This window comes from Danio rerio, chromosome 9, assembly GCF_052040795.2.
Source record: "Danio rerio strain M-AB ecotype USA chromosome 9, GRCz13ab, whole genome shotgun sequence".
NCBI lineage: Eukaryota > Metazoa > Chordata > Actinopteri > Cypriniformes > Danionidae > Danio > Danio rerio.
In genome coordinates this window covers 57542501-57570000 of record NC_141029.1, presented here as the reverse complement: position 1 = coordinate 57570000, position 27500 = coordinate 57542501, and the positions used below count along the sequence as shown (strand labels likewise).

Here is a 27500-nt window from a genome sequence, read left to right as displayed (position 1 = left end):
TATAAAGTAATCATAAAAAACATGTAATATTACTTTAGATATTGTTTATTTAATATTTGACAAGTCATGCCAATACAGCTTTGGTGTATTAACTTGAATTGAGAGATATTGTTACCATTATTATTATTATTATTATTATTATGTTTTTATGTTTCCTTTTATCTATCTACATTTTGTAAATACATCAAAGTTTTTTTTTCTGAAATTAATGGATTTTAATTTAATTAAATGTTAAATTGAAAGAAATAATATGTAGTTTTTGATTAAAAGTTTTCAATAAATAAAAAAAATATTTAAAAAAATCCGTTTTAGTAGTTTTCATTTCATTAAAGTTATAAATTTGAATAAATATAATTTAACAATTTTATTTTTAGCATTTGATGTATCTTTGAAAAAAGGTAAATACATTTTAAATAGTTAAAAATAAGCATAAGTTTTTTTAAACATCAAAATTAAATTAGAATATTTAAATAAACATACTTTTGCAATTTTTTATATATATATAATTTTTTAGGGGTTTTCACTTTTATTGGGATAGGGCAGTGGAGATTTTTACAGATTTTTACAGACAGGAAAGAGATAGGGGAAGAATCGGCAAAGGACCTCAAGCCAGGAATCAAACTCGGGTTGCCGTGAGCACCTTGCTGCTGTGTCGACGCACTAACCACTAGGCTATTGGCGCCGACTTACTTTTGCAATTTTAATTTAATCTGTATTCATTGTATGACAATGTAATGTAAATTTGAAAGCACTTAAATCTACTATTATCACAAAACACTGTTTTATATATTATTATTAATATAGTAAGATATAGGTCAAACAATAAGGGTAACCAAGCACGTCAAGACTAACTCTTTAAATCAAAAATCTAAATTGTAACATTTTAAATGTAAATATTAAAATATCTAGACAAATGTTAGTTAAAATTAGGAGTTTTCATTCACTCTCTTTTCGGCTTAGTCCTTTTATTAATCCGGGGTCGCCACAGTGGAATGAACCTCCAAGTTAACCAGCATATGTTTTACACAGCGGATGCCCTTCCAACTGCAACCCATCTCTGGGAAACATCCATAAACACACATACGGACAATTTAGCCTATTCACCTGTAGTGCATGTGTTTGGACTGTGGGGGTAACCAGAGCACCCGGAGGAAACCCACGCCAACAAGGAGAGAACATGCAAACTCCACACAGAAACACCAACTGACCCAGCCATACACTACGGACAATTTAGCCTACCCAATTCACCTGTACTGCATGTGTTTATACTGTGGGGGAAACCGGAGCACCCGGAGGAAACCCACACAAATTAAAAATCAAAATTGTAACATTTTAAATGTAAATAAAATAAAATTTCTAGACAAATATTAATTACAATTAATACAGTTAAGAATGTAAATTAAAACCCCAAAAATAAAAATATAAATAAATCTATAAATAAAAATAAATAATTATTAAATTGCTATAAATAAACAGATTAATTTAATTTTCTTGATTTAAACCTATTTATTTTCACAAAAGACTGTAAGATACATGAGAAAAATGAGGCTCAGACTGACTCTGGAGAGCTGGAATGTTCTGGAAACGTTTATTATAGTTATTGAACTATAAAATAATAAAACGTTAAAATAATCATTACACCATGTGCGTACTAGACGTGAAAACAGATAAAGAAAGAGTGATAACAGCTATCTTCTGCACGTAATTCTGTGTTTATGAGGCCGTTTATTGGTTCTGTGTCTGCGATGTCGAGTTTGTTAAACCACAGACACATTTGCTTAAAAATAACCGTATTAAATGTCTCATATATTGGTTTGATGGACACATAAATGAATGAATGAATGAATGAATGAATGAATAAAAGAATGAATGAATGAATGAATGAATGAATGAATGAATGAATGAATGAATGAATGAATGAATGAATGAATGAATGAATGAATGAATAAAAGAATGAATGAATGAATGAAAGCATGGAAACATTCTGTATTTATTTTTTAATAAAACACCTCTCAAAAATCATCTGCAATGTTATGAAAACGTTAGTTTATGGTTATAAAAAAATATCATTTTCTCCATACGAGAAATAAATCCATTAAATGTTCTCTGAATGTTATGTCTGCAATGTTCTGAAAACGTTTATGGTTAAAAAAACAAAACTGACAACAACTTGCTCCATATTAGAAACACATCCATCAAATGTTCTCTAAATGTTAGTTTATTGTTTTACATAAACATAACGCCAACAGTAGACTACAATTTGCTCCGTGATAGAGATAAATCCATCAAACATTCTTATAAATGTTAGTTTATGGTTAGTTTAGATGTCTGCAATGTTATGAAAATGTTAGCTTAAGGTTATTAAAAAAACATAACACGAAAACTAGACAATAATTTGCTCCATATGAGAAATAAATCCATCAAACGTTCTCTGAATGTTGGTTTATGGTGATTTTAAATGTCTGCAATGTTCTGAAAACGTTGCTTTATGGATATAAAAATACAACAGCAAAACAATAACTTTAAATTGCTCCATATTAGAAATAAATCCATCAAACGTTCTTTGAATTTTAGTTTATGGTTAATTTAAGTGTCTGCAATGTTCTGAAAACATTAGTCTATGGTTATAAAAAACATAACACAAAAACTAGACTATAATTTGCTCCATATTAAAAAACAAATCCATTTAACGTTCTCTGAATGTTAGTTTATAGTTAGAAAGAAACATAACACAAAGAATTGACAGAAATTGCTCTGTAAACTATTAGAAAAACCTGTTAATCAAACGTTTTGTGAACGTTCGTTCTGACAACGTTAACTTACAGTTAAAAAAACACCACAAAAATAATAACTAGAATGAGCGTTTGCTCTCGAAACTATAAGAAAAAATGCATCAAACATTTTCTCAATGTTGGTATAAGATTAGTTTAGATGTCTGCATGTTCTGAAACCGTTACTTTATGATTAAAAATATCAACAATTTGCTCCATATTAGAAATAACTCCATCCAACGTTCTCTGAATGTTAGTTTATGATGAGTTTAGATGTCTGCAATGTTATGTAAATGTTAGTTTAAGGTTATAAATGAACACAACACCATGAAATGTTCTCTGAATGTTGGTTTATGGTCATTTTAAATGTCTCCAATGTTCTGAAAACGTTAATTTATGGTTGTAAATAAACATAACATCAAAATAATTACTAAAAATTGCTCCATATTAAAAATAAATCCATCAAACGTTCTCTAAATGTTAGTTTATGGTTATTTTAAGTGTTTGCAATGTTCTGAAAACGTTAATTTATGGTTGTAAATAAACATAGCATCAAAATAATTACTAAAAATTGCTCCACATTAGAAATAAATTCATCAAACGTTCTCTAAATGTTAGTTTATGGTTATTTTAAGTGTTTGCAATGTTATAAAAACGTTATTTTATGGTTATAAAAACATAACATCAAAATAATGACTATAATTTGCTCCATATTAGAAATAAATCCATCAAACGTTCTCTGAATGTTAGTTTGTGGTTATTTTTAACGTCTCAAATTGTTAGAGTTTACAAAAAAAAAAAAACACCACAAAAAAGAAAGCAATTTGCACCATAAACTGTAAATAAAATCAATCAATCAAGCGTTCTTTAAATATTAGTTTATGTTTGTTTTATGCTTATTAAAAAAAACTAAAATGAAAACAACTGACTTTAAAAATCTATAATATAATCATTAATTAACAGTACAGAAACCTCCACTATTAGCATCCTGTGTATGTTTAGTTTACGGTTTCCAACATAAATAAAACATTAACTTCCTGTTACAGAAAGTATTGAGCCACAAAAAGCCCAAAATGGCGATGGGAGGTGTTATTTACTTCACAGTGGATGTGTTCTGATTTTCTGCTGTTGAATAAGCAGGTTTAAGGTCAGCTGCTCATTTTTCCATTGTGGGTCACAAAGTGCAAAAACTCCCCCTCCCCCATTCTCTGTGGCTGCGTCTCAATCCCTACCGCTAGCCCTACATAGACACCATGAAAGAAACTATCCTCAATTTGACTTCAAGGTTACCTTTTCAGTAATTTTACAAATTGTAATTATGCAAATGAGAATAGTTGATTCGGATAATTATATTATATGTGGATTTAATTTATGCATTTAATTTGAGATTGTTTAATTTATCCATTGGTTGGAATAGAATAAACTGTAAATAAGTGTGGAGGTAATTTACTAAACAATCAGATTTACTAAACAACCTGCTGAATGATAAAAAGGTCAAAAATCACTATGTTTATACATTAATTTATTAATAAGCCATTTTTATAAAGAATATTATAGATTTTTAATACAAATAATATATATTGTTTTGCATTAATAAAAAAGCCTGGCAGTTAAAATATTTCAAATAATAGATTTTAAATTTACTTTGTGTAAAATATATACATTTTTACAACCAAATATGCAATTAAAATGTTTAATTTAATTTAAAAAACATCTATAATGTAGGCTAAATAATTAAAATAGTTAGCTAAATGAATTCTTAAATAGGAAAAGTAAATAGCGTTTGATTAATAAATGAAATACATTTTAATAAATAATTACAGAAGGCAAAACTTAAATAGTAGTATTTCAATACATTAAATGTGGCCATTTAATATGTGTATACAAACGCTTTATTGTTTAAATTATTATAATATTCAATATAATTAATATTTTTTAACATTTTATTTAAAAATGCCTCATTTTAACTGTGTGAACTAATATACATAGCGGAAGTAGTGCGAGTAGTATGTAGTCTAGTTAGGGATCTTGGTATGCGTGAGAACACGCCCCGCCTCTCTCTCTTTCTGCTCTGTAGTAAGTGTGTGTGTTGCTGTCTTCCGACGCTCCATTCTCATATAAACACAGGAAACTTGTGTAAAAATACATATAATTCACATTTAATCGTGATTTGACGCACACGGGAGCGCGCTTATTTCTACACATCGACGTTTTAACGGACCGGCGCCGGTAACGAAGACTGAAGATGGGTTTAAAGTCGCAGTTTTCACACTGAAGTTGGTGGATATTGCCAAGTGGAAGTGAAAGAGCGTGAATTTCGAGGGTAAGAAGAAGCCATTGTGCTTTCATTTCAACTTTTATTCCGTGTGTTTGTGTCGTAGATGGCTGTGAGGAAACTAGCGTAACGTTTGAATGACTCTCTGCCGCGAACTTTACCACTCACTCGAAGTCTCTTTCTCCCGGTGTTTTGTGCTCATTTACGGCTTTAAAGAGCGCTAATGTCAGTATTCACCGGTGGGCACTCGGTGAAGCTCAGTTTGTGTTGTTTTTGTGCGGTAAAAACGGTTGAAATAAGCGGGAGATGCAGCCAACATCAAGCCGGTAGAAGCAGCACATGTTTGGGGTGGGGGAGGGGCGACCGGCCGGCTTCACCAGTACTACAGCTAGTTTAAAGTGATGCTAACTATTTTTGCTAACTATCTACTAGTTGAGATTGAGGTGAAGTTGGTTTAATATTCGCACATTCGTTCAGTGACAACGTGTGACACACTCCCTCCCATGTTTACCTTGGTACTTTGAATATTGGGTTTAAATAACATGCAAGTATGACTTCAAATCAGCATTATCACTATTCATTTGAATGTGAAGCATGGTACTTTGATAGTCATTGACTACTAATAAGACTTCACTATTTAGAATGGGCAAAGAGTACTTTAATGAAATGATATTATAAATGAGAAAGTCTTAATGTGTGAAGATAAAACCTTCTTTACCTCAATCTATATAGTATAGAGTATGGAGGTAAAGTTAGATAGTATAGAGGTAAAGTTGTTTATGTATTTGGATATTCAGACATTCTCCTTAATAATGTAATTTCAGAAAATAAATATTTGCAAATTCTAAATAGGGAAATCATATTAGCAGCAAATGACTATCAAAGTACAGCATTGTTCACAGTGAATTAGATAGTGTTGATGTTATTAAGAAGTCATACTTGCATGCTAACTCTGATCGAATATTCAACGTAACATGGTAAACAATATATAGACTGCTAAATGAACGAATGTGTGAATATAAAACCAACTTCACCTCTAAAAATTTAATAGTTACAAACACATGCTCACTCAAAACACAAAGGGATGACTATATTATATATTTTACTCAAATGTGCAACGGATTGTTTGAAAATGTTGATTTTGAGTTAAAATATGTGAACATCAGTATATCCTTATGTGAAAAAATAGTGTAACGTTTGTAATTAGTTTTTTACTGTATGTATTTTAGTTTACAACCAGTTTGTTTTAGCCTACAGTACTATTAACTATAATGAACTGATTAATTGTAATGAATACTGTAGCATGTTTTAGTTTTAACTGCAGTAAACCGTGGTGTATTTATGTATAGTATAGCATATAGTTGTAGAAAACTACTGTACTAGGTCATTTTTTTTTAAATTACTGTGGTTATTATATACAGCAGGGGTCACCAACCCTGTTCCTGGAGAGCTACCTTCCTGCAGATTTTAGTTGCAACCCTGACCAAACACACCTGTTTGTAATTATCAAGTGCTGCTTTAGGTACTATTAATTGGTTCAGGTGTGTTTGATCAAGGTTGGGACTGAATTCTGCAGGAAGGTAGCTCTCCAGGAACAGGGTTGGTGACCCCTGATATACAGTGTATCCGGGAAGTATTGATAGCGCTTCAGTTTTTCCACATTTTTTAATGTTACAGCTTTATTCCAAAATGAATTAAATTAATTTATTTCCTCAACATTCTACACACAATTCCCCATAATGACAATGAGAAAACAGAGTTTTTGAAATTGTTGCAAATTCTTAAAAATAAAAAAGCTGATAAATCGGATGTACATCAGTATTCACATCCTTTGGCGTGAAGCTGTAAATTGAGCTCAGGTTTGTTCTGTTTCCACTGATCATTCTTGAGATGTTTGAGCAGCTTCATTGGAGTTCACCTGTGCTCAATTCAGCTGATTGGACATGATCCGAAAAGGCTACACCTGTCTATATAAGCGCCCAGGGTTGACAGTGCATGACAAAGCACAAACCAAGCATGAAGACAAAGGAACTGTCTGTAGACCTCAGAGACAGGATTGTCTGGAGGCACAAGGCTGGGGAAGGTTACAGAAACATTTCTGCTGCTCTGAAAGCTCCAATGAGCACAGCGGCCTCCATCATCAATAAGTGGAAGATGTTTAACCACCAGGACTCTTCCTAGAGCTGGCCGGACATCTAAGCTGAGTGATCGGGGGAGAAGAGCCTCAGTCAGGGAGGTGATCAATAACCTGATGGTCACTCTGTCTGAGCTCCAGCGTTCTTCTGTGGAGAGAGGAGAACCTTACAGAAGGACAACCATCTGTGCAGCAATTCACCAATCAGGCATCTGTATGGTAGAGCGGGCAGACGGAAGACACTCCCCGCCTGGAGTTTGCCATCTGAAGGACTCCCAGAGCATCAGAAACTAAACTCTCTGCTCTGATGAGACTCAAACTGAACTGTTTGGAGTGAACGCCAGGCGTTACGTGTGGAGAACAGCAGGCAGCGCTCATCAGCAGGCTAACAGCATCCCTACAGTGAAGCATGGTGGTGTTGGCATCATGCTGTGGGGATGTGTTTCAGCAGCAGGAGCTGGAAGACTAGTCAGGATAGAGGGAAAGATGAATGCAGCGATGTACAGAGACATCCTGAATGAAGACCTGCACAAGAGTGCTCTCCACCTCAGACTGGGGCGACGCTTCATCTTCCAGCAGGACAATGACCCAAAACACACTGCAAAATAATTAAGTTATTTAATTAAGTCAATTAAGTGTCCTCACAGCAACTCAGTGGCAATTTCAAAAACTTCACATTGTCATTATGGGGTATTGTGTGTAGAATTTTGAGGAAATAAATGAATTTAATTCCTTTTGGAATAAGGCTGTAACATAAAAGAATGTGGAAAAAGTGAAGCGCTATGGACACTTTCCGGATGCACTGTACACTGTATTATATTTTAGTTTAAACTGCAGTAAACTGTGGTGTATTTATGTATAGTATAGCCTATAGTTGTAGAAAACTTCTGTATTGGGTCATTTGTTTATATTACTGTGGTTATTATATATGGATATATTATAAGACTGCACAATATATCGTTTCAGTATCGATATCACATTGTAAACATTCGCAAGCCACATCTCGAGCATACACAATGTTAAGTCTGGATTTATTTGATCATTTCGCGAGTGTTTGGCCTGTGACTGTGTAAGGGGTTGTGAGAGCATTCAGGCAAAATAAATAGTACAATTTTTTAACTTTAACAAATTAAAATTAATAAATTACATTGAATCGTTTATAAAACAGACTATGCAATATTAATGTACATTTGATTATTCAATTACTGTATACCTGAATACAGTCAACTCGCTGTTTGCATAATTTGTATCTTTTATTTTATTTAATTTATCTTTGCTCGTAGATTGTTTCTCTTATCTTATGCATATGCACTGTCCTACAGAATCATCCCAATCAATCTAAAATGATTAATTCTTTCCAAATAATTATTCAACACATCTAGTATGTTTGCTACTGTATGTTAAATAGTTCACAACGCTTTAGTTGTAGAATACTGTTGTATTAAATATAGTGAACTGATAAACCGATAAATAATGTAGTATATTTTAGTTTTTACTTCAGTAAACTGTGGTATATTGTTGTATAATATACTCTACAAAAAACTACAGTATTGGCTGATTCGTTTTTATTTCTTTTATACATTGTTTGAACTGATAAGACTTCAAATCACAAAGGAATGACAATAAAAACACTGAAAAAGTTGATTTTGAGATAAAATGTGTTATAATATCAGTATTTTCCCGCATAAAAAAATACTTAAGTAATTTTTAGGTAAACACTGTACTCATAACATACCATAATAAATGTGTTGAACTTTATATATTAAATTTACAACACCTTCTGATGAGTGCTTCAGCATACTGTAATTTTAACTATAGTCAATTGATCAACTGTACTAAATTCTGTAGTTTACTTTAGTTTTTTACTACAGTAAACTGTGGTGTATTGTAGTGTAATATAATCCATAGTTGGGAAAACTACAGTGTTGGGTCATTTGGTTATATTACTATAGTTGTTGTGTTACTGTTGCCACAAAAGAGGAACTGTTTAAATGGATATTGATTTTATTTGTAAGCAAAATGTAATTTCTCATAGCTTATTTATGCAGGTTTTTGGGGAAAATTGTCAAAATATTTAACAAAACTTACAGGAAATAGGTACTATTTATACATTCATATGCTCTAGGCAGAAGACTATTATGAGTTAATGATCAAATGTTGACTGTTAAACCATTGCTTCTCGGTGTTTGTCAACATGTGTTGCAGCACAATGTGGGAAATGTGTTATTCTGCCTTATACGCATCAAACACAGTACTGAGGCTTGCGTGTGCAATATAGACCAAAAATAACTTTGAATCATTGACAATGATTTGTTCAAATGGATTAATTCAGTGACAGGTCAGTGTTTTTCTGAGACACGCAATTGTTCTGCTTTGGCTTTGTATTATATGATATCTGAAATAGCTCAAAATCCTGCAACTTAAGAAAACATGTGCAAATAGAAAAACAGCAGAAAATTAAGAACACATCTTCATGAATTTGACAGCACATGTTGCAGATCCTTACAACATAAACACCAGTAGAAAACACTCTGCAAGTTATCACATGCAAACAGCACGGACCACAACAACAATATTTAAAGGGGTGAACTGAAAAAAAGTGACTGATCTGGCTTGGATTTGCTATTTGTGTAGTGATCAGGAAATAGTGACCTTCCCTGATAAAATGGTATGCTCTGATCTGTAGTTTTTAATAATAATGTAAATAATTAAATTATATAAATGATAGTTAATACCTATTATTAATTATAATGTTAATAATTAAAATAATAGATATTATACATGTACATTTGACCTCCCCATCACGGTTCATATCATTCATTCATTCATTCATTTTTCTTTGGCTTAGTCAGAGGTCGCCACAGTGGAATGAACCACCAACTAATCTGGCATGCTTTATGCAGTGGATGCTCTTGCAGGTGTATCCCGGTGCTGGGAAACATCCATAGACATACACTCTTTCACACACACACTCATACACTATGGGCAATTTAGTTAATCTATTCCGCCTATAGTGCATGTGTTTGGACTGTAGGGGAAATCGGAGCACCCGGAGGAAACCCGCGCCAATATGGGGTGAACATGCAAACTCCACTCAGAAACACTAAGCGGCCCAGCCGAGCCTCGAACCAGCGATCTTCTTGCTCTGAGGCGATAGTGCTAACTCCTGCGCCACTGTGCTGCCATTCATACCATTGGTGAAGCATAAATGCATCCAATCAGTCTAATAAATTATTAAAGTCTGGAACCGGCAGATCTAGAGCACCATAAAGACAAAATAAGTGTTCACTAGATATTTATTTCTACATATAGCCTGAATGTGAAGTCAAATTAGATGTGTAGTTTGGCCTACAGTAATGTCTGAAATGGCTAATCAGAGGTTACTGTAGGTCAGAATACACTAAATATCCCTCAAAACACTGAAAACTTAAATAATAATATCAATATATAAATAATACGTCATATAAATGTACATTTGACCATCCCTGTAGGGGTTCATATCATTGTGAATGCATAATTGCAGTAATCAGTTTATGCGAGGAGATAATTAATTGAACAGTCTGAAACCAGCAGATCTAGAGCACCGATAGACAGCGTAAGCGTTCTCAAACAGCTAATCTGAGATTCTGTAGGTTACAATACATTAAATATCATTTAAAACACAAAAACTTAAATATGTTTTATTAATAAATTGGATGTAGTTTAAATGAATACATACATTTGATTCACAGGAACATGTATTACAAGAACTAACATTATCGAAACAGTTGAATAGCAGTGACTACTGGTCAGTGAAGATGTTGGTGACCTGAAAGACGTTTATTTTAACACCTTGTTTATACCATTTTACTGTCTTTTGCATGTTATAAGCTGACAATTATTTATGAAAGGCTATTATACAAGACAACTAAATGAACTTATCCTCAACTAAACACAGTTCAAGGTTAATGAAAATAACTTTGCAGTGCTTCATTGTTAAAACAAGGTCAAAATAAATTGCAGATAATGTAACAAAGTTAGATGTATTACATCCTACCATATTTACTACCGTTAATCATACATAAATATAAATAGCACCAAGGATAAAATCAAGTTACATCTCACTATCACAAGGTCATATTTTATTATGGTGTTCAGAAATACTATAATTTACTATGGCATTATAAATAATCACTGTGCAAAACAATAGAACACAACCAGCTTTGCTATATTTTCAGCATAAATGTGATGCGTCTGGTTTATCAGCTACTAAAGGAATATAAAAACAGTATTACTTTTAATTGGTACAGTAAAATTTTGTTTCAGTCCAGTGTGCTTATGATGATTCTCGATTGTAATCTCCACTCATCTTCATATGGAGGTCACGTCCACTCCCACGCTACTTCTGGTTGCGCTGTTATAAATAGCTTTAGATTTGCACAGAGTTGTAAATCATTATGAATTGACGGAGCTAATGGTTAATAGGATTGCAGTGGGAGAGTTGTGGTCTCGGGATTTTCTCCAGGATTTGAGCAAAGCCTTCGGCATTCACTGCAAATCCAAATCCGTCTGAAAGAGTGATGCTGGGATGGCCTACTTCTGAAACTAGCCAGCTAGTGTCTAGAAAAACCTCACGTCTTGGCTTGTTTAATACTTTACTTTATGATAACACCATATTTAGGACAAAATAGATTGCATGTCTAGTTTATATTCATCTTCATAGTTCGGTTCAGGTTTATTCGTATAGCGCTTTTCACAATAATGATTGTTGTTCCAATGTAAAAAGCAATTAGTTAAATTTACATGAAAAATAATTACTTTAACTTTAATAATTGATTTTTACAGTGTGAAGGGCAGACAACATATGTAAACAGTATATACAGTCACCGGCCACTTTATTAGGTACACAGTACTAGTACTAGATTGGACCTACTTTTGCCTTCAGATCTGTCTTAATCCTTTGTGGCAGAGATTCGGTGTGCTCTTCTGCTGCTGTAGCCCATCCGCCTCAAGGTTGGATGTGTTGTGTGTTCAGAGATGCTCTTCTGCAGACCTCGGTTGTAACCTGAAGTAAAGTGAAACGGCTATACGTTGTGTTTGCTAGCCTCACGCATCATGCACCTGTCAGTCAGCACGTAACCTTAAAGGGTTAAACAAATGATGCACAGCACTAAACGGTTACAGAAAAGTTTGCGCTGTTATATGTCACTTACCCTTTAATACATTTTGGTGCGATTTTAACCCGCTAATAAAAAATAAAATGTTTTGAATGAGAAGCTGTAATGTAGCTTGGCGGGATGAATTTTGGCTTGGCGCCCGGCCATAGAAGAATGAATGTAGCGGAAACCATGACAGTAATTTATAAATAATATTGATGCATATTAAATACAGAAGAAGTCTGCCTTGTAGTTTTCTGCAGTTGGTTTTATTTGGGTTGTAAAGTCAATCTTTCTTCCTCAATGCGTTTCTGTTTATTAATTTAGCAGATACTTTTGTCAAAAGGGACTTACAAATGAGTCATCCATTGTGAAAAGGCAAGACTTTTTGCTTTTGTTTAGTCTTATTTTTTATTTGTTTTTTCTTTTGTTTTTGTAAATTTTTGCTTTATTTTAAATTATAATTTTTTGTTATTTTTTTATTTTTTATTTTATTTTCTATTTAGTTTTTAGGTTTGTTTGTTATTTTATTTCATTTTATTTTCATTATTTTTTATGTATTTGTTTATTTTTTATTTTATTTAAATTTCTTTATTTCTGTTTTGTTTTGGTGTTTTTATATATTTAAATTATTATTATTATTTTTTGGTATTTTTGTATTAAATTTTAATGTTTTATTTAGTTTTCGTTTATATTATTACAAATAGTAATATTTGTTGTTTTTTTTTTGTTATTTTTATTTTATTTTCTATTTAGTTTTTTTAGGCTTATTTGTTATTTTATTTTCATTTAATTTATTTTATATGTAGTTTTGGTTTATTTGTTGTTTAATTTAAATCATATTGTCTATTTAGTTATGTTTTTTTATTATTTAAATTTTCTCTGTAGTTTTGTCTGTTTGTTTTTTGGCTTAATTTATTTTTATTTTATTTTATATTTAGTTTTTAGGCTTATTTGTTTAATGTATTTTTTTCTATTTAGTTTTGGTTTATTTCAATTTAATTTTCTATTTAGTTATGGTTTGCGTTTTATTTTATTTAAATTTCTTTGATTTTCTATTTAGTTTTGGTATTTAGTTTTTTACAATTTTTAATTTATTCTTTTTCTTCAGTTTAGTCCTTATTTCATTTCATTTAATTTCTTTATTTCTTTATTTATTTTTGCTAATAATGATCAGTGGTTTGTCCAGCTGTGAGTGGTGTGCAGCATGAGTGATGAGTGTACCATGGATGTGTTGCTTGTGGTTCATCTGCTGTGCCACTCAGGAGAAAATGGCTGCTGTTTGCAGGTTTTACCGCACATCTGTCAGCCGTGACCAGCCAGGAGAAAATGAGCTCTGTGTCTCTGCTGCTTCATTCAGTTTCTGCCACATTCACCACACTGCCTTTTCTTTGCTGACAGTTTTTATTTTTCCATTATCTATTAACTGAGATTATGTTCATTAAACAGGGTTGTTTTTGTTGTTAATGTCTTTTTTAAGGACATGCTGACATTAACAGTTTCATTACTTCTGTGTTCTTTGGGTAATCTTTTGGTTTTGTGGCTGTTTTTAAGGACCCTGTAGGCTAGATTTTCATAGTAGATGACACTTTAGGCTAGTTTTAAATAGTGCTCTAGGCTAGTTTTAACAGTAGACAATGCTCTAGGCTAGTTTTAACAGTAGACGACGCTCCAGGCTTGTTGTAAAAGTAGATGACCCTCTAGGCTAGTTTTAACAGTAGACTGCACTCTAGGCTTGTTTTAACAGTAGATGGTGCTCTAGGCTAGTTTAAACAGTAGACAACGCTCTAGGTTAGTTTTAAATAGTACTCTAGGCTAGTTTTAACAGTAGATGATGCTCTAAGCTAGTTTTAACAGTAAACAACGCTGTAGGTTAGTTTTAAATACTACTCTAGGCGATGTAACAGACAACGCTCTAGGCTAGTTTTAAAAGTAGATGATGCTCTAGGCTAGTTTAAACAGTATATGGCACTCTAGGCTAGTTTTAACAGCAGACGACGCTTTAGGCTAGTTTTAACAGTAGACCATACTCTAGACTAGTTTTTAACAGTAGACGACGCTCTAGACTAATTTTAACAGCAGACAGTGCTCTAGGCTAGTTGTAACAGTAGACTGCGCTCTAGACTAGTTTTAACAGCAGACGACGCTCTAGACTAGTTTTAACAGCAGATGACGCTCTAGGCTAGTGTTAAATGTAAATGACAATTTAGGCTAGTTTAAACAGTAGTTGACGCTCTAGGCTAGTTTAAACGGTAGACGACGCTCTAGGCTAGGTTTAAATGTAGATGACACTTTTGGCTAGTTTTAAATGTAGATGACAATTTAGGCTAGTTTAAACAGTAGATGACGCTCTAGGCAAGTTTTAAATGTAGATGACACTTTAGGCTAGTTTTAAAAGTAGATGACTCTTTAGGCTAGTTTAAACAGTAGACGGCGATTCAGGTTAGTTTTAAATAGTGCTCTAGACTAGTTGTAACAGTAGACGGTGCTCTAGTTAAGTTTTAAATGGCGCTCTAGGCTAGTTTAAACAGCAGACGACGCTCTAGGCTAGTTTTAAATGTAGATGACACTCTAGGCTAGTTTAAAGTAGATGACGCTCTAGGTTAGTTTTAAAAGTAGATGAATCTTTAGGCTAGTTTAAACAGTAGACGATCCAGGTTAGTTTTAAATCGTGCTCTAGACTAGTTGTAACAGTAGACGGTGCTCTAGTTAAGTTTTAAATGGCGCTCTAAGCTAGTTTAAACAGCAGACGATGCTCTAGGCTAGTTTTAAATGTAGATGACACTCTAGGCTAGTTTAAACAGTAGACGACGCTCTAGGTTAGTTTTAAATAGTGCTCTTGGCTAGTTGTAACAGTAGACGGTGCACAGGGCCAACCGAACTCTCGTCTCCTCCACCAGCTGTGGGAAAAGCCATTATAACAACACAGATCACTGCCCATTCATGCAAGAGTCCTTCAGAAAAAAAGTGATTGACAGGTGCCAGGTGGTCATTTGTTTGTAACTTTATTTTTTAATGGTTTGGTTATGGGTAAAGCAAAGACCATGCGGGTCAGGTAGTGAAAACAGTTGGCTACAAATAATTAATTCGTTTTGATTTAATTGAAATTTAATAACCACCCCCGCCTACGACGACGATGGCATTGTCTATTGTGATGTTTCACTTTAGACATCGTACAATGCCAAATTGGTCAACATCGCCCAACCGTAGTAGACCGTGCTCTGGGATATTATTAACAGCATACAGTGCTCTAGGCTAGTTTTTAACGGTGCTCTAGGCTAGTTTTCATCATCAGACGGCGCTCTGGGCTATTTTTTTAATGGTTTATTTATACAGTTTTCGAACACATCACAAAAGTAAACAAGAGTTCCTATAATTCTTAATTGTGCTGATGATGCTCTTGTGTTTTAGTTTCTCCTCTTTCATGGCCTCTGACTATATCTAGTGCACTTCTCTTCATTGCACACTACAGAGGGCCTGCAAAGCCTGACACTGTCCTCTGTGTTGAGTCTTTCTGCGGACATCAGTGTAATTAGTGACTCTCCTCTGACGTGGATTAGCAGAAGTTCAGCAGGTTCCCATGATCAGTTCATACAGATCTGCTTTTCATGTCCTACGGGCGGTTTGTGTCGACTAATAAAATGAAGGTAATCAAACAACACTGATATAAAAGGGACATATTATGAAAAAATTACTTTTATGCAGGGTTTAATATGAATATCTCCAGCCTCTAATGGTCAACATGAAATAATTGTGTTTGTTATAATCAGACTTGATGAATGAAACACTTTGATTGACATTCTCCCTTAGGACGTGTCATCTTAGGGTGAAAGCCCCGCCCACTAGTGCCCATTTCTCCCTCATTAGCATAAATAGCAGCCCTGAGTGAGAAGCAGCCGTCTGTCCATTAGAGTGTTTGAGCTGCTGAAGATAATGTCAGCATAGAGTCTTATAGATGGATTGGATGGAGGATTATAGATGTGGAGTTTTAGATGAATAGCGACAGGAGCGACAGACTGAAAAGGGTCAGGGTTTACACTATCAGTTAGGGCTGGGCGATTTTTTTCGATTAATTCGAATTTACGTTTTTCAGACGATTTAATTTTTAAATCAAATCGAGAAATCACGATTTTTAAAAATATATATTTAATACATTATAATGGCACGAGTGCGCTTTGGTTCACTCTGTATGAAGCAGGAAGCACACCAGAAGCGCCTCTCGGCGACGCACCACACAGCACCACGATTCAGGATGCAGGTCATATTTCAGCCACGCCACAGAGCGCCATCTGATTAGTTTCATGTTAAATATCATGCGAATGTGCGCGTCTGCTGTGTGATAGTTTAAACTGTCATGTGCGCGCCTGTTAAAGCGTGAAGTCATGTAGGATTTTCATTAGTCTGAGTCACGTCTGTGTGGATTGTCAAGACATATTCCCTCATCAAGTCGATAAACTCGATCTCAACATGTATGAAGGACTTAAAAGCCTGCCATGTGAAAAACCGCGCCGATCTTTTGGTTTGAACACGAGTAGAGGTGAGGGCCTGCAGCAGTGAAAATGAAAGTAGTCGCCCCCATGACGTCATTTAGCGGACCTAGTTAAAAACCAGACAGATCAGGCAGCATAATACAGAGAGTGGAGCAAAGCGCATCAAATGATCGATATTTAAAAGGGGAAAAAAGAAAAATAGATTAAATATATTAATTTATATTAGACACACATCTGGTGCTTGTATTTGCTCCTGCTATACGTCCACAACTTCACGCATTGGGTTAAATTAGGCTTTACAGTTTCCATGTTCAGTCCTTTTCTTCCACTGTGTCTTTTTAAGAAAAAGGCAGCAGCATTACAACCTGACATTTAATCAGAAGACAAAGTCAAAGCCGAGCTGACAGCCAATCTTTTCTAGACTCAGCAAAGCTTGCAAAAAATACCTCTGTATTCCTGCAACTGCAATATTTACACAAATATTTCTTATTCAAATCTTCAGCAACGCTATTTAACTCGTGAATTTGTTTTACATTTATTTACACCTTGACCGATTTTTCTATGACATGGCCATTAAAAATACAGTGTTCCTTAACCAGATGGTTTTTCAAGTTACTTTTAAAGAGAATGTTACTTATATCATGTTGTTGTAATGTTTTGAGAAGACTAGTAACACAATTAAAAAAAAAAAAATCGAAATCGTGAATCGGTCAAACTTTATAAAAAACCTAAATTTTTTTTTTTTTTTGCCAAATCGCCTAGCCCTACTGCCAGTTACATGTATTCCGATTTTATGCTCATGTGACACAGATCGGATCTGTTCTATGACCGTGTGAACACGAAAAAAAAAACGCATGCATTCAAATATTCAGAGATATCCTTCATATGTGGAAATAGATCTGATATGTGACAAGGCGACTGTCATGTAAACAGGCAGATCAGATTTATTGAGGCGTTCTGTTCTGTACATCATATGATTCATTTTTTAAATAAATATAGCAAAAAGTACTACAAATAATGACCTTGACGTATTACTTGTCAGTCAGACACAGAGAAACAGTGGTGATTTATACTGCAGTGTGATAATCTCTAACATATCTAATTTACCAGTAGAGGTTTAAATGATCTTAATTCAGTTGGCATTTACCAAGTATTCGCTAATACCTGATAATCAGGCTTTGTTTAGACAAAACTGTAAAACTAAGAGACTGACTTGTTAGCATTTATTTATCCTTGGATGACCTGAAAATAAGATGAACATTAACATGTGACCTCATGAGTCTAAACTCCCTGTTTGTGAGTTGGGTTTTGTTATGTTTGTCCCGTGTTATTACTTCATTATGACTGCTATGCTCTTGGAGGAACTCCATCCCTCAGCCCTTACCCATCATGGCCTCCCAATCATCCCCATCCACCAAACTGGCTCTATCACTGTCTCTTCACTCCTCCAATAGCTGGTGTGTGGTGAGCGCACTGGCGCCGTTGTCCTGTGGCTGCCGTCGCATCATCCAAGTGGATGCTTCACACGGCTGGTGGTGTGGAGAGCCCCCTCTCATGATTGTGAATGGCCATACACAATAAATGCGCTATATAAATACACATTACATTACTTTGGATTGCTCACTTGGTAATAATAAATGAATGAAACTGTAGTGTTTGTGTCCTGCAGGGGGCGATCGTGAGCTCCAGCGCCGCTCGTCCTCCGAGGTGAGCTAAGATGAGCATTACCAGTGATGAAGTCAACTTTCTGGTCTACAGGTATCTGCAGGAGTCAGGTAAACACTCACAAGTGTGTTTCTCTGCATGTGTGTGTTCGTGTTTCTGTGCGTGTTTGTGTTTGTGGGTGAGTATATCTGAATGCATTTGTGTGTATCTGAATGTTGTTTTATGCGTATCTACATGCTTGTGTGTGTGTGTGTGTGTGTGTGTGTGCTTGTTTGCACGTGTGTCAATGCTGTTTGTGTGCATGTGTGTTTGTCTGTATTGTGTGTGTCTGTTTTTGTTTGAGTGTAGAGATCTGTGCGGGACTAAATTTTGAATCCCGCTCCCGCCCGCACCCGCCAGGTTTTAGCCGGAACCCGACTGCTCCCGCTTATATTAAGCACTTGATGTCCCGCTGCCCGACCCGCCCAATTTTCTATCCGCCGCGCCCAATCCCGCTAAAGAGCGGGGGGAGAACAAAACCGAAAAATCACCCAGTTATACAGTCCAGACAGCCTATAACAAGCTGTCTTTATAAACACACACACGCACAGCACCAAGCACACACACACAGACAAAGCTTTCTCTCTCATTCGCGCGCGCGCGCCCTCTAACACACACTCATAAGCACCAAGCACAAACACAGCGCGCACACACACACACACCCACACACACACACACACACACACACACACACACACACACACACTGCAACAAACAAGCTAAACACAGCATCGCGCTATTTCATTTACACACATACATACGCGTGCTCACTCGGGAGTAGGGAGCGATATTGCTAGACAGCCCGCTCCCGTCCCAAATTAAACCCGTTACCAACCGCTCCCGTGATTTATTCGGAAATTTATACCCGCGCCGTAGAAATCTGGTCGGGTCCTGCGGCGCCCGCGGGACAGCCGCGGGAATGCAGACCTCTATTTGAGTGTGCGTGTTTCTGTGTTTGTGAGTCTGTGTGTTTGTTTGCATTGTGTGTGTGTGCATGCATGCATGCATGTATGTGTGTGTATCTGTGTTGTTTGTGTGTGTGTGTGTGTGTGTGTGTGTGTGTGTGTGTGTGTGTGTGTGTGTGTGTGTGTGTGTGTGTACATGCATTTACGATTGTGTATGTTGTGTCTGTTTGCGCACATGTTTGTGTGTGTGTGCTGTTGGTGTGCATGTGTGTATGTGTGCATGTCTGTGTGTGCTGTTTGTTTGTATTGTGTGTATGCGTGTGTGGTGTTTGTTTACATTGTGTGTGTGTGTGTGTGTGTGTGTGTGTGCATGCATGCATGTCTGTGTTTGTTTGTTTGTGTGTCTACATGTGCTGTTTGCTTGCATTGTGTTCTTGCATGTGTGTGTATGTTGTGCGTGTCTGCTGTTTGTGTGCATGTGTTGTGTGTGGGGTGATTGTTTGCATTGTGTGTATGTGTGTGTGTGGTTTTTGTTTGCAGTGTGTGTGTGTGTGTGTGTGTGTGTGCGTGCGCATGCATGTGTCTGTTTGTGTGTCTGCGTGTGCTGTTTGCTTGCATTGTGTGCTTGCATGTGTGTCTGCTGTTTGTGTGCGTGTGTATCTGTGTGTGGGGTGATTGTTTGCATTTTGTGCATGTGTGTGGGTTTTTTTAAACTTTGTATCTGTGTGGTTGTATGTATGTATGTGTGTGTGTGTGCACATGTGCACGAATGTGTGTGTGCATGCTTCAATGTCATAATAACACCAATTTGTGTAATGTTATCATGGATATGGATACAGGCCATGTGCTCATTTTCTAAAAAGCTTCTAAATGCACAGTATAAAACACACGGAAACCTATAGAACATCCCTACATGTGTGTGTGTTTTTGCAGGTTTCTCTCACTCTGCGTTCACATTCGGCATTGAGAGTCACATCAGTCAGTCTAATATAAACGGGACTCTGGTGCCCCCTGCTGCACTCGTCTCTGTACTGCAGAAAGGCCTTCAGTATGTGGAGGCTGAGATCAGCATCAATGAGGTCAGGAATTAATTAACCACTCAAAGCTTTCATTAGCCCCAGTCATTGTTCATTCATGTTTGCTAATGCATTAACTAACACATTACTGTATTTGTAAGTGTGCTTTAACAAACATTTAATGTTGCTGAAGTTGAACAAATGTGTTGTTTATTGTTAGATCCTGTTATCTAATCTTCTAACAAATACATTAGTGTATGAGTAAGTAAACATGAACTAATTAAACTGTTAATGTAAAGAGATGGGTTAAGTGATGCCTAAGAGATGTTATTTATTGTTAATCATGTTAACTAATACATTAACTTACTTTAAGTCATCCTTATTTCTGTAGTAAAAGTATGAAGCTTAGAATTGATTATTTTTATTATAATTTTTGTCATCGTGTGTGTGTGTGTGTGTGTGTGTGTGTGTGTGTGTGTGTGTGTGTGGATATACAGTTGACAGCAGACGTTTACTGTATAGAATGGCACATAACCATTTAAAGAAAAGTCAGATGTTAATGTGACTAAATTTCCCTCTTGTTGGTAAGCTAGGATGATGAAATGTGTTTCTGTTCTGCTTAATAGCAGAATAATGAGAGAGATATTGTTTGAGAAATTGTTATAACTCTTCTTGAAAGTCAAGTTTACACACAATAAGATTATTCTGCCTCTGGAAAAGCTCAGATGATGATGTCAAGGTTTTGGAAGTTTCTGATTGGCTAATTGACAACATTTGAGTTAATGTGAGGCACAACTGTAGAATAGTATTGAAGGAAAAGCTCAAACACACTGCTTCCCTGTGACAACATGGAGAAATAAACAAGCCAGAATCAACAACAAAACCAGATTACAATTAGCTGAATTACACTGGGAAAAAGATTTGGAGACATGTCCTGTGGACTGATGGAGCTAAGATTGAACTGTTTGGCCATAATGACCAGTGTTACATTTGGAGGACAAAGGGGAAAGCTTACAAGCCTAGAACACCATCCCAACTGTGAAGTATGGGGGCGGCAGCATCATGTTGTGGGGCTGTTTTGCTGCAGGAGGGACTGGTCCACTTCACAGCATAGATGGCATCATGAAGAAAGAACATTATGGAGAAATACTGAAGCAACATCTCAACACATCAGCCAGGACATTACAACTTGGCCACAAATGGCTCTTCCAAACAGACCATGATCATAAGCACACTGCCAAATTAGTTCACATGTGCTTTAAGGACAACAGAGTAAATGTTTTGGAGTGGCCATCACAAAGCCCTGATCTCAGGTTTGTGAGCAGGACAGCCTACAAATCTGACTCAGTTACAGCAATTCTGTCAGGGGGAATGGGCCAAAATTCCTGCAAACTATTGTGAGAAGCTTGTAGAAGGAGACCCAAAACATTTGACCAAAGTTACACAGTTTAAAAGCAAAGCTAAAAAATACCAAGGAAATGTGTGTTAACTCTTGGCTGTCTAGAAATTAATAAAAATTCTCTCTTATTCTGGCATTTAGCAAATGTAAATCATTTAGGTAATCCTAACGGACCTAAAATAGTAAACGTTTAGTATAGTTTATCACCAGACATTCTTTAAAAATGGTTATGTTGCTTTTTTAGCGTTTATGTAAACTTCCGGTTTCAACTACACACATACACACATTTTTTTTACAAGTAATATATTTAGTAATTTATATACAATTTTGTATATATAAAATTTTGTTTTGATTTACTACAGCATCTTGTCGGATGACTATATATATATATATATATCATTTTTTTTATTATATATATAAAATTTTATTAAAAAAAATTTTTTTTAAAGCTTTTCTCAGTAGTTTACATTAAATATTTTATTGTTGAATGTTTCTCTCGCTCTCAGCTTTAGAAAGCGAGAAAGCAAAAGATCAATCCCACACATATTAGTAGATTTAGAATTACTACATTTTTGCAGGTGGACCCAAAAAGGCACATCTCTGTGGGTCTGCAGAGCACGTGAGACTGTGTTGACAGTTATATATATATATCTGTGCTTCCCACACATAGAGTTTACTTTGGTGGGCCGCCCAAGTACATTTAAAGCAACATTTTTTCTAATATCATTCTTTTACATGTCTTTTTTTTTTGTGTATCCTCCCAATAGGCCTATAAACAAGCATTCGCGATCGGTGGAAAATATTCTCTCATTTACCTGTTTTGTACTGAGCAAAACTGTCAACACAGTGTCACGTGCTCTGCAGACCCACAGAGATGTGCCTCTTTGGGTCCGGCTGCGTGAAATCTAGTAATTCTAAATCTACTAATATGTGTGGGATTGATCTTTTGCTTTTGCTTTCTCGCTTTGTAAAGCTGTTGTAAATTGTATGCACACAGTCAGGAGAGCGAGAGAAACATTCAATAATAAAATATTTAATGTAAACGACTGAGAAAAGCTTTTCTAAATACTCATAGAGGATGAAATCATGAGGGAGTATGAAATTAAATTGGCTGCAAAATATTTGTACAGCATTAGAAATGGTTAATCAACTCTTCATAGTTAATCATCTTGTCTGTTTTTGTTCCTATTTTTCTGTAATTTCTCATTTGCTGTATATTGTTATTAATTTGATGTCAATATATTACATATTTTATACATCTAAAATGCTTTGGCAATACTGTGCAAAATGTCATGCCAATAAAGCAACCTGAACTTGAATGAGAGATTAAAAAGAAGCAGATTTTACCGGTCAGATGGGTGCACATGGTTCTGGAATAGCATTAAAAAGTAATAGAAATAGTGGATTTATTTTTTATTTTTAACTTTAACCCATTGAAAAGAAGCATATATATATATATATATATATATATATATATATATATATATATATATATATATATATATATATATATATATATATATATATATATATATATATATATATATATCAATTGTTTTGAAATTTTTATGGGAAAAAAAGCTCCAAAATGTGTCCAAACATTTAGTACTGCAGGAGCTGCAAGAAATTCAAAATAAATTAGTTTAAATTGTAAGTTTGTATTATTGCAAACCTTTATTATTATTTGTGAGTTACACATTGTTAAAAATGATTAAAGACCAGTAGAATATTTACTCAAAAACACAGGGATAGCCACCCCTGTTTTAGATGTTTTTTTTTTTTCTATTGTTTTGTGTCTTTCAGGATGGAGCAGTGTTTGACTGTATTTTTTAGTTTTTTTTCAGTGTTTGACCATTTTGTTGTGTGTGTTTCAGGATGGCACAGTGTTCGACGGCCGGCCGATCGAGTCTCTGTCTCTCATTGATGCAGTGATGCCGGATGTGGTTCACAGCAGACAGCAGGCCTTCAGGGATAAACTCTCCCAGCATCAGCATCAGGGCTCCAGCTCCAGCAATAGCAGCGTCGCTCCATCACTCACTAACAGTAATGGAGAAACACCAGTCAACGGAGACCAGAACGGCACACACACACACAGTACGGCACACATCTGACACAAACACACACAAAAATGGAACGGCATGAAAAAGAACAGAATACAGTGAGGTTAACAGAATGGAATAGAATAGAATGGAAAGGAATAGAAGTTTTCTTTACTCAGCCTTGCAATGTATTATGGGTGGATCAGCTAAAGTGACGCTCTGCTTCTGTGTGTCAGATGATGATGATATGGAGATGGAGGTGGAGGGAGAGGCTCAGATTCCCCCCAGTAAAGCCACCGTTCTGCGGGGTCATGAGTCTGAGGTGTTCATCTGCGCCTGGAACCCTGTCTGTGACCTGCTGGCCTCTGGGTGAGTCTGTGCACACGCTGACCTCTGATCTCTGACCTCAACATGAGACCAGGGGCAAAGGGCTGTTCATTGAATACTATTGATTTAAATGTTTCTCTCTGTTGTGAACGGTTTTTGAGTTAAAAATTTTCAAGCAGGTTTCAAAAATGTAAGAATAAGTACATTTAATTAAATAAATAGTCACAAATGTACTAAAACTTAAATAAAAATTGTTTAAAAGCTTCTTTAAAATATTTTTTATTAATTTAAATCCACAACAAAAAGCAAAAAAAAAAATTAAGTACAATTTATATAAATATAAAGTAACATTGAAAAATGCCATTACAAAAATCCATGTGTAACATTTTTTGATAAAACTAAAATAAAAAAAGAATTTCAAAGAAGCATTTAAAGAAACTATTTTAAATAAAAGAAAATTATTTTTACAAAAATACTAAAACTTAAAAGTTTTAAGTAAAATTAATATTGGCAAATTCATATTCATATAAATCTAAAATATATATCTTCAATCAGCAATATAAAATGTATATATGAACAAATTAATAGCAATTAAAAACTAAATAAAACTAAAATAAAATGAATTTTAATTGAGTAATTAAAGAGATTAAAACCAAAACTAAAAAATACAAAACTTTAAGAGTAAAATTAATATGTATAAATAAATAAATAAATAAATATATATATATATATATATATATATATATATATATATATATATATATATATATATATATATATATATATATATATATATATATAAATATATAAATATATATATATATATGTATAAAATAACATTAAAAATGTATAAAAGGGTGCCACGGTGGCGCAGTGGGTAGCACGATCGCCTTACATCAAGAAGGTCACTGCTTTGAGTCTTTGGTTGGCCAGTTGGTGTTTGTGTGGAGTTTGCATGTTCTCCCCATGTTGGCGTGGGTTTCCTCCAGATGCTCCGGTTTCCCCCACAAGTCCAAAGACGTGATATAGGCGAATTGGGTTAGCTAAATTGTCTGTAGTGTATGTTTGTGAATGAGTGTGTTTGGGTGTTTCCAATAGAAACTAGGAAATATTTTAAAACTTTGAAGTTTGCTGTGTTTATTTGTGATGTTTGTGACTCGGTTGTAAGTGGCTTTGTACAAAAGCATCTGCTAAATGACTTTATGTAAATGTTTGCATGCAGCTCTGGCGACTCCACGGCGCGCATATGGAACCTGATTGAAAACAGCTCCACTCAGCTGGTGCTCCGGCACTGCATCCGAGAGGGAGGACAGGATGTGCCCAGCAACAAAGATGTCACTTCTTTAGACTGGAACGTGAGTGTGAAGCTGAACTATTGATGTTTTAAAATAAGATGAAACTATACTCTGTCCTTCTGTCATATTTTCAGCTGCGGCCTCATATGTTCATGATAGAAAATAAATATTGTTTTTCACCAAGGCAACCTGTAGTGCTGAAATATAATTGGTTAAACTGGCAGTGGGCGGAGCTACAGAGATCAAAACAAAGACATTTGGACACAGAACACATTCTAAAGGGCGAATTGCTGGGTTTAGCATTGTTTTTCAGTAATATTTGATTAAAATAAATACATTTGAATAATGCATTAAATTAGATATAATGTAAAAAAAAATTAAGTAATTATTTTTTTAAAAATTACCTTTTAAATGTAAAAAGAAAATGTAAACAAAATATATTCAATAAATGAATAATTTATTCATTATTAATTCAAACCATTTTGATTGTTTAGGATTCTTTCAGTTAAATTTGTTTCTTAAATGTTTTTTCGCTTTTGTCTGTAGAGTGAAGGCACTCTTTTAGCTACTGGATCTTATGATGGATTTGCAAGAATCTGGACAAAAGATGGTAAGTTATTTCTTTCATTTTTCTAAAACTGAAAGCTAGTCACACGAGTAAGGGGTCGTTCACACAAAACACGTTTTTGCGTCCAAAATGTGAGATACAGTGCTCAGCAGTGATTAAAAAAAAAGACAACTCCACAATGTTAAGGACACATAAAATAAATAAAATTTAATATTAATAAAGCTGTTACCTGTTAATATCAAAATAAACTACAGCTTTTACTAGGGCTGCTCCATTATGTGAAAAATCATAATCACAGTTATTTTGGTCATAATTGTAATCACAATTTTTCAAAACGATTATCAATTAAAAATTCCCCTTCTGTGAATTTTTATTATTATTATTGTATATATTCCCAGATGATGTTTAACAGAGTGATTTTTTTTTTTCACAGTATTTCCTATATTAATTGTTCTTCTGGAGAAAGGCTTATTTGTTTTATTTCGGCTAGAATAAAAGCCGGTTTGAATATTTTGAAACCTATTTTAATAGCTCAATATTATTAACCCCTTTACGCAATATATATGTTTGATTGTCTGCAGAAGAAACTACTGTTATACAATGACTTGCCTTGATTACACTAGTGAAGCCTTTGAATGTCACTTTAAGCTGCTGAATACCAGTATCTAGAAAAATATCTAAAATATAATGTGTTGTCATCATAGCAAAGATAAAAGAAATCAGTTATTAGAGATGAGTTATTAAATCTGTTATGTTTAAACTGTGCTTTAAGCATCTTTACTGTAAGAAGAAAACTTCAGCTACAAAAGTCCAAGAGCAGTGAGGGATTTTCGTCTCCGAGCTTGTCTGAGGCTAAGCTGCTCTTTCACGCTTTTAAAAATATGAATGATTCAAACGTACATCAATGAATGATGTGCATCCCGTGCTGCAAACGTTACATTACAGTACATGCTTTTAATCATTTTTACGTGGAACTGAGCTTTGAAGAGCAACAAATGTGGACAACTGGAAAGGAGGCGGTATATGATGCTATAATCGTTTATCTCGATTTATCTCGATTTCATTATTGTTAGAAGCCGAAATCGAAACGGGATTTTCGATTAATTGTACAGCCCTAGCTTTTACTGTAAACAAAAGCTTGCAATGTAATGCAGAAAGTGCAAGTATAATGGTAGTGCACAATATTTATTAAACAATTAATAAAAGAGAAAACTTTTTTTACGACCCTATAAAATCTTTATTGTTTTGTGTGTTTTATTTTCTGTAGTATTCTTGCTTATTAGTTTTTATATTGTATTTTATCATTAAATTACAATTAAATAATAAAATGTTATCTCATCAATAAAAAATAATGAAGAAGACAATTAATGAATGCTTTGTTAAAAGTTTTTACATTAATAATTATTTTAGGGCCCTATAAAATGTATATAACTTTTCTGGAG

At 34.6% G+C, this 27500-nt stretch overlaps 1 protein-coding gene across 4 annotated transcripts in view; it reads left to right on the top strand.

Annotated features, from left to right (window-relative positions):
- The first annotated feature begins 4808 nt into the window (after nucleotides 1-4808).
- tbl1x (transducin beta like 1 X-linked) overlaps nucleotides 4809-27500 on the top strand; it is a 33019-nt gene continuing 10327 nt past the window's right edge. For 3 of the 4 annotated variants that reach the window (XR_015498900.2, XR_015498901.2, XM_087266679.2), the window contains exons 1-7: nucleotides 4809-5094; nucleotides 18475-18580; nucleotides 20348-20493; nucleotides 23704-23923; nucleotides 24105-24237; nucleotides 25418-25550; nucleotides 26037-26100. Coding sequence is in view for 2 of the 4 variants with exons in the window: in XM_087266679.2 (XP_087122805.1) it covers nucleotides 18523-18580; nucleotides 20348-20493; nucleotides 23704-23923; nucleotides 24105-24237; nucleotides 25418-25550; nucleotides 26037-26100 (754 nt within the window). In the remaining 2 variants the exon portion in view is untranslated. The remainder of the gene's footprint in view (nucleotides 5095-18474; nucleotides 18581-20347; nucleotides 20494-23703; nucleotides 23924-24104; nucleotides 24238-25417; nucleotides 25551-26036; nucleotides 26101-27500) is intronic. The other variant, NM_001082994.2, reaches the window with a different exon arrangement.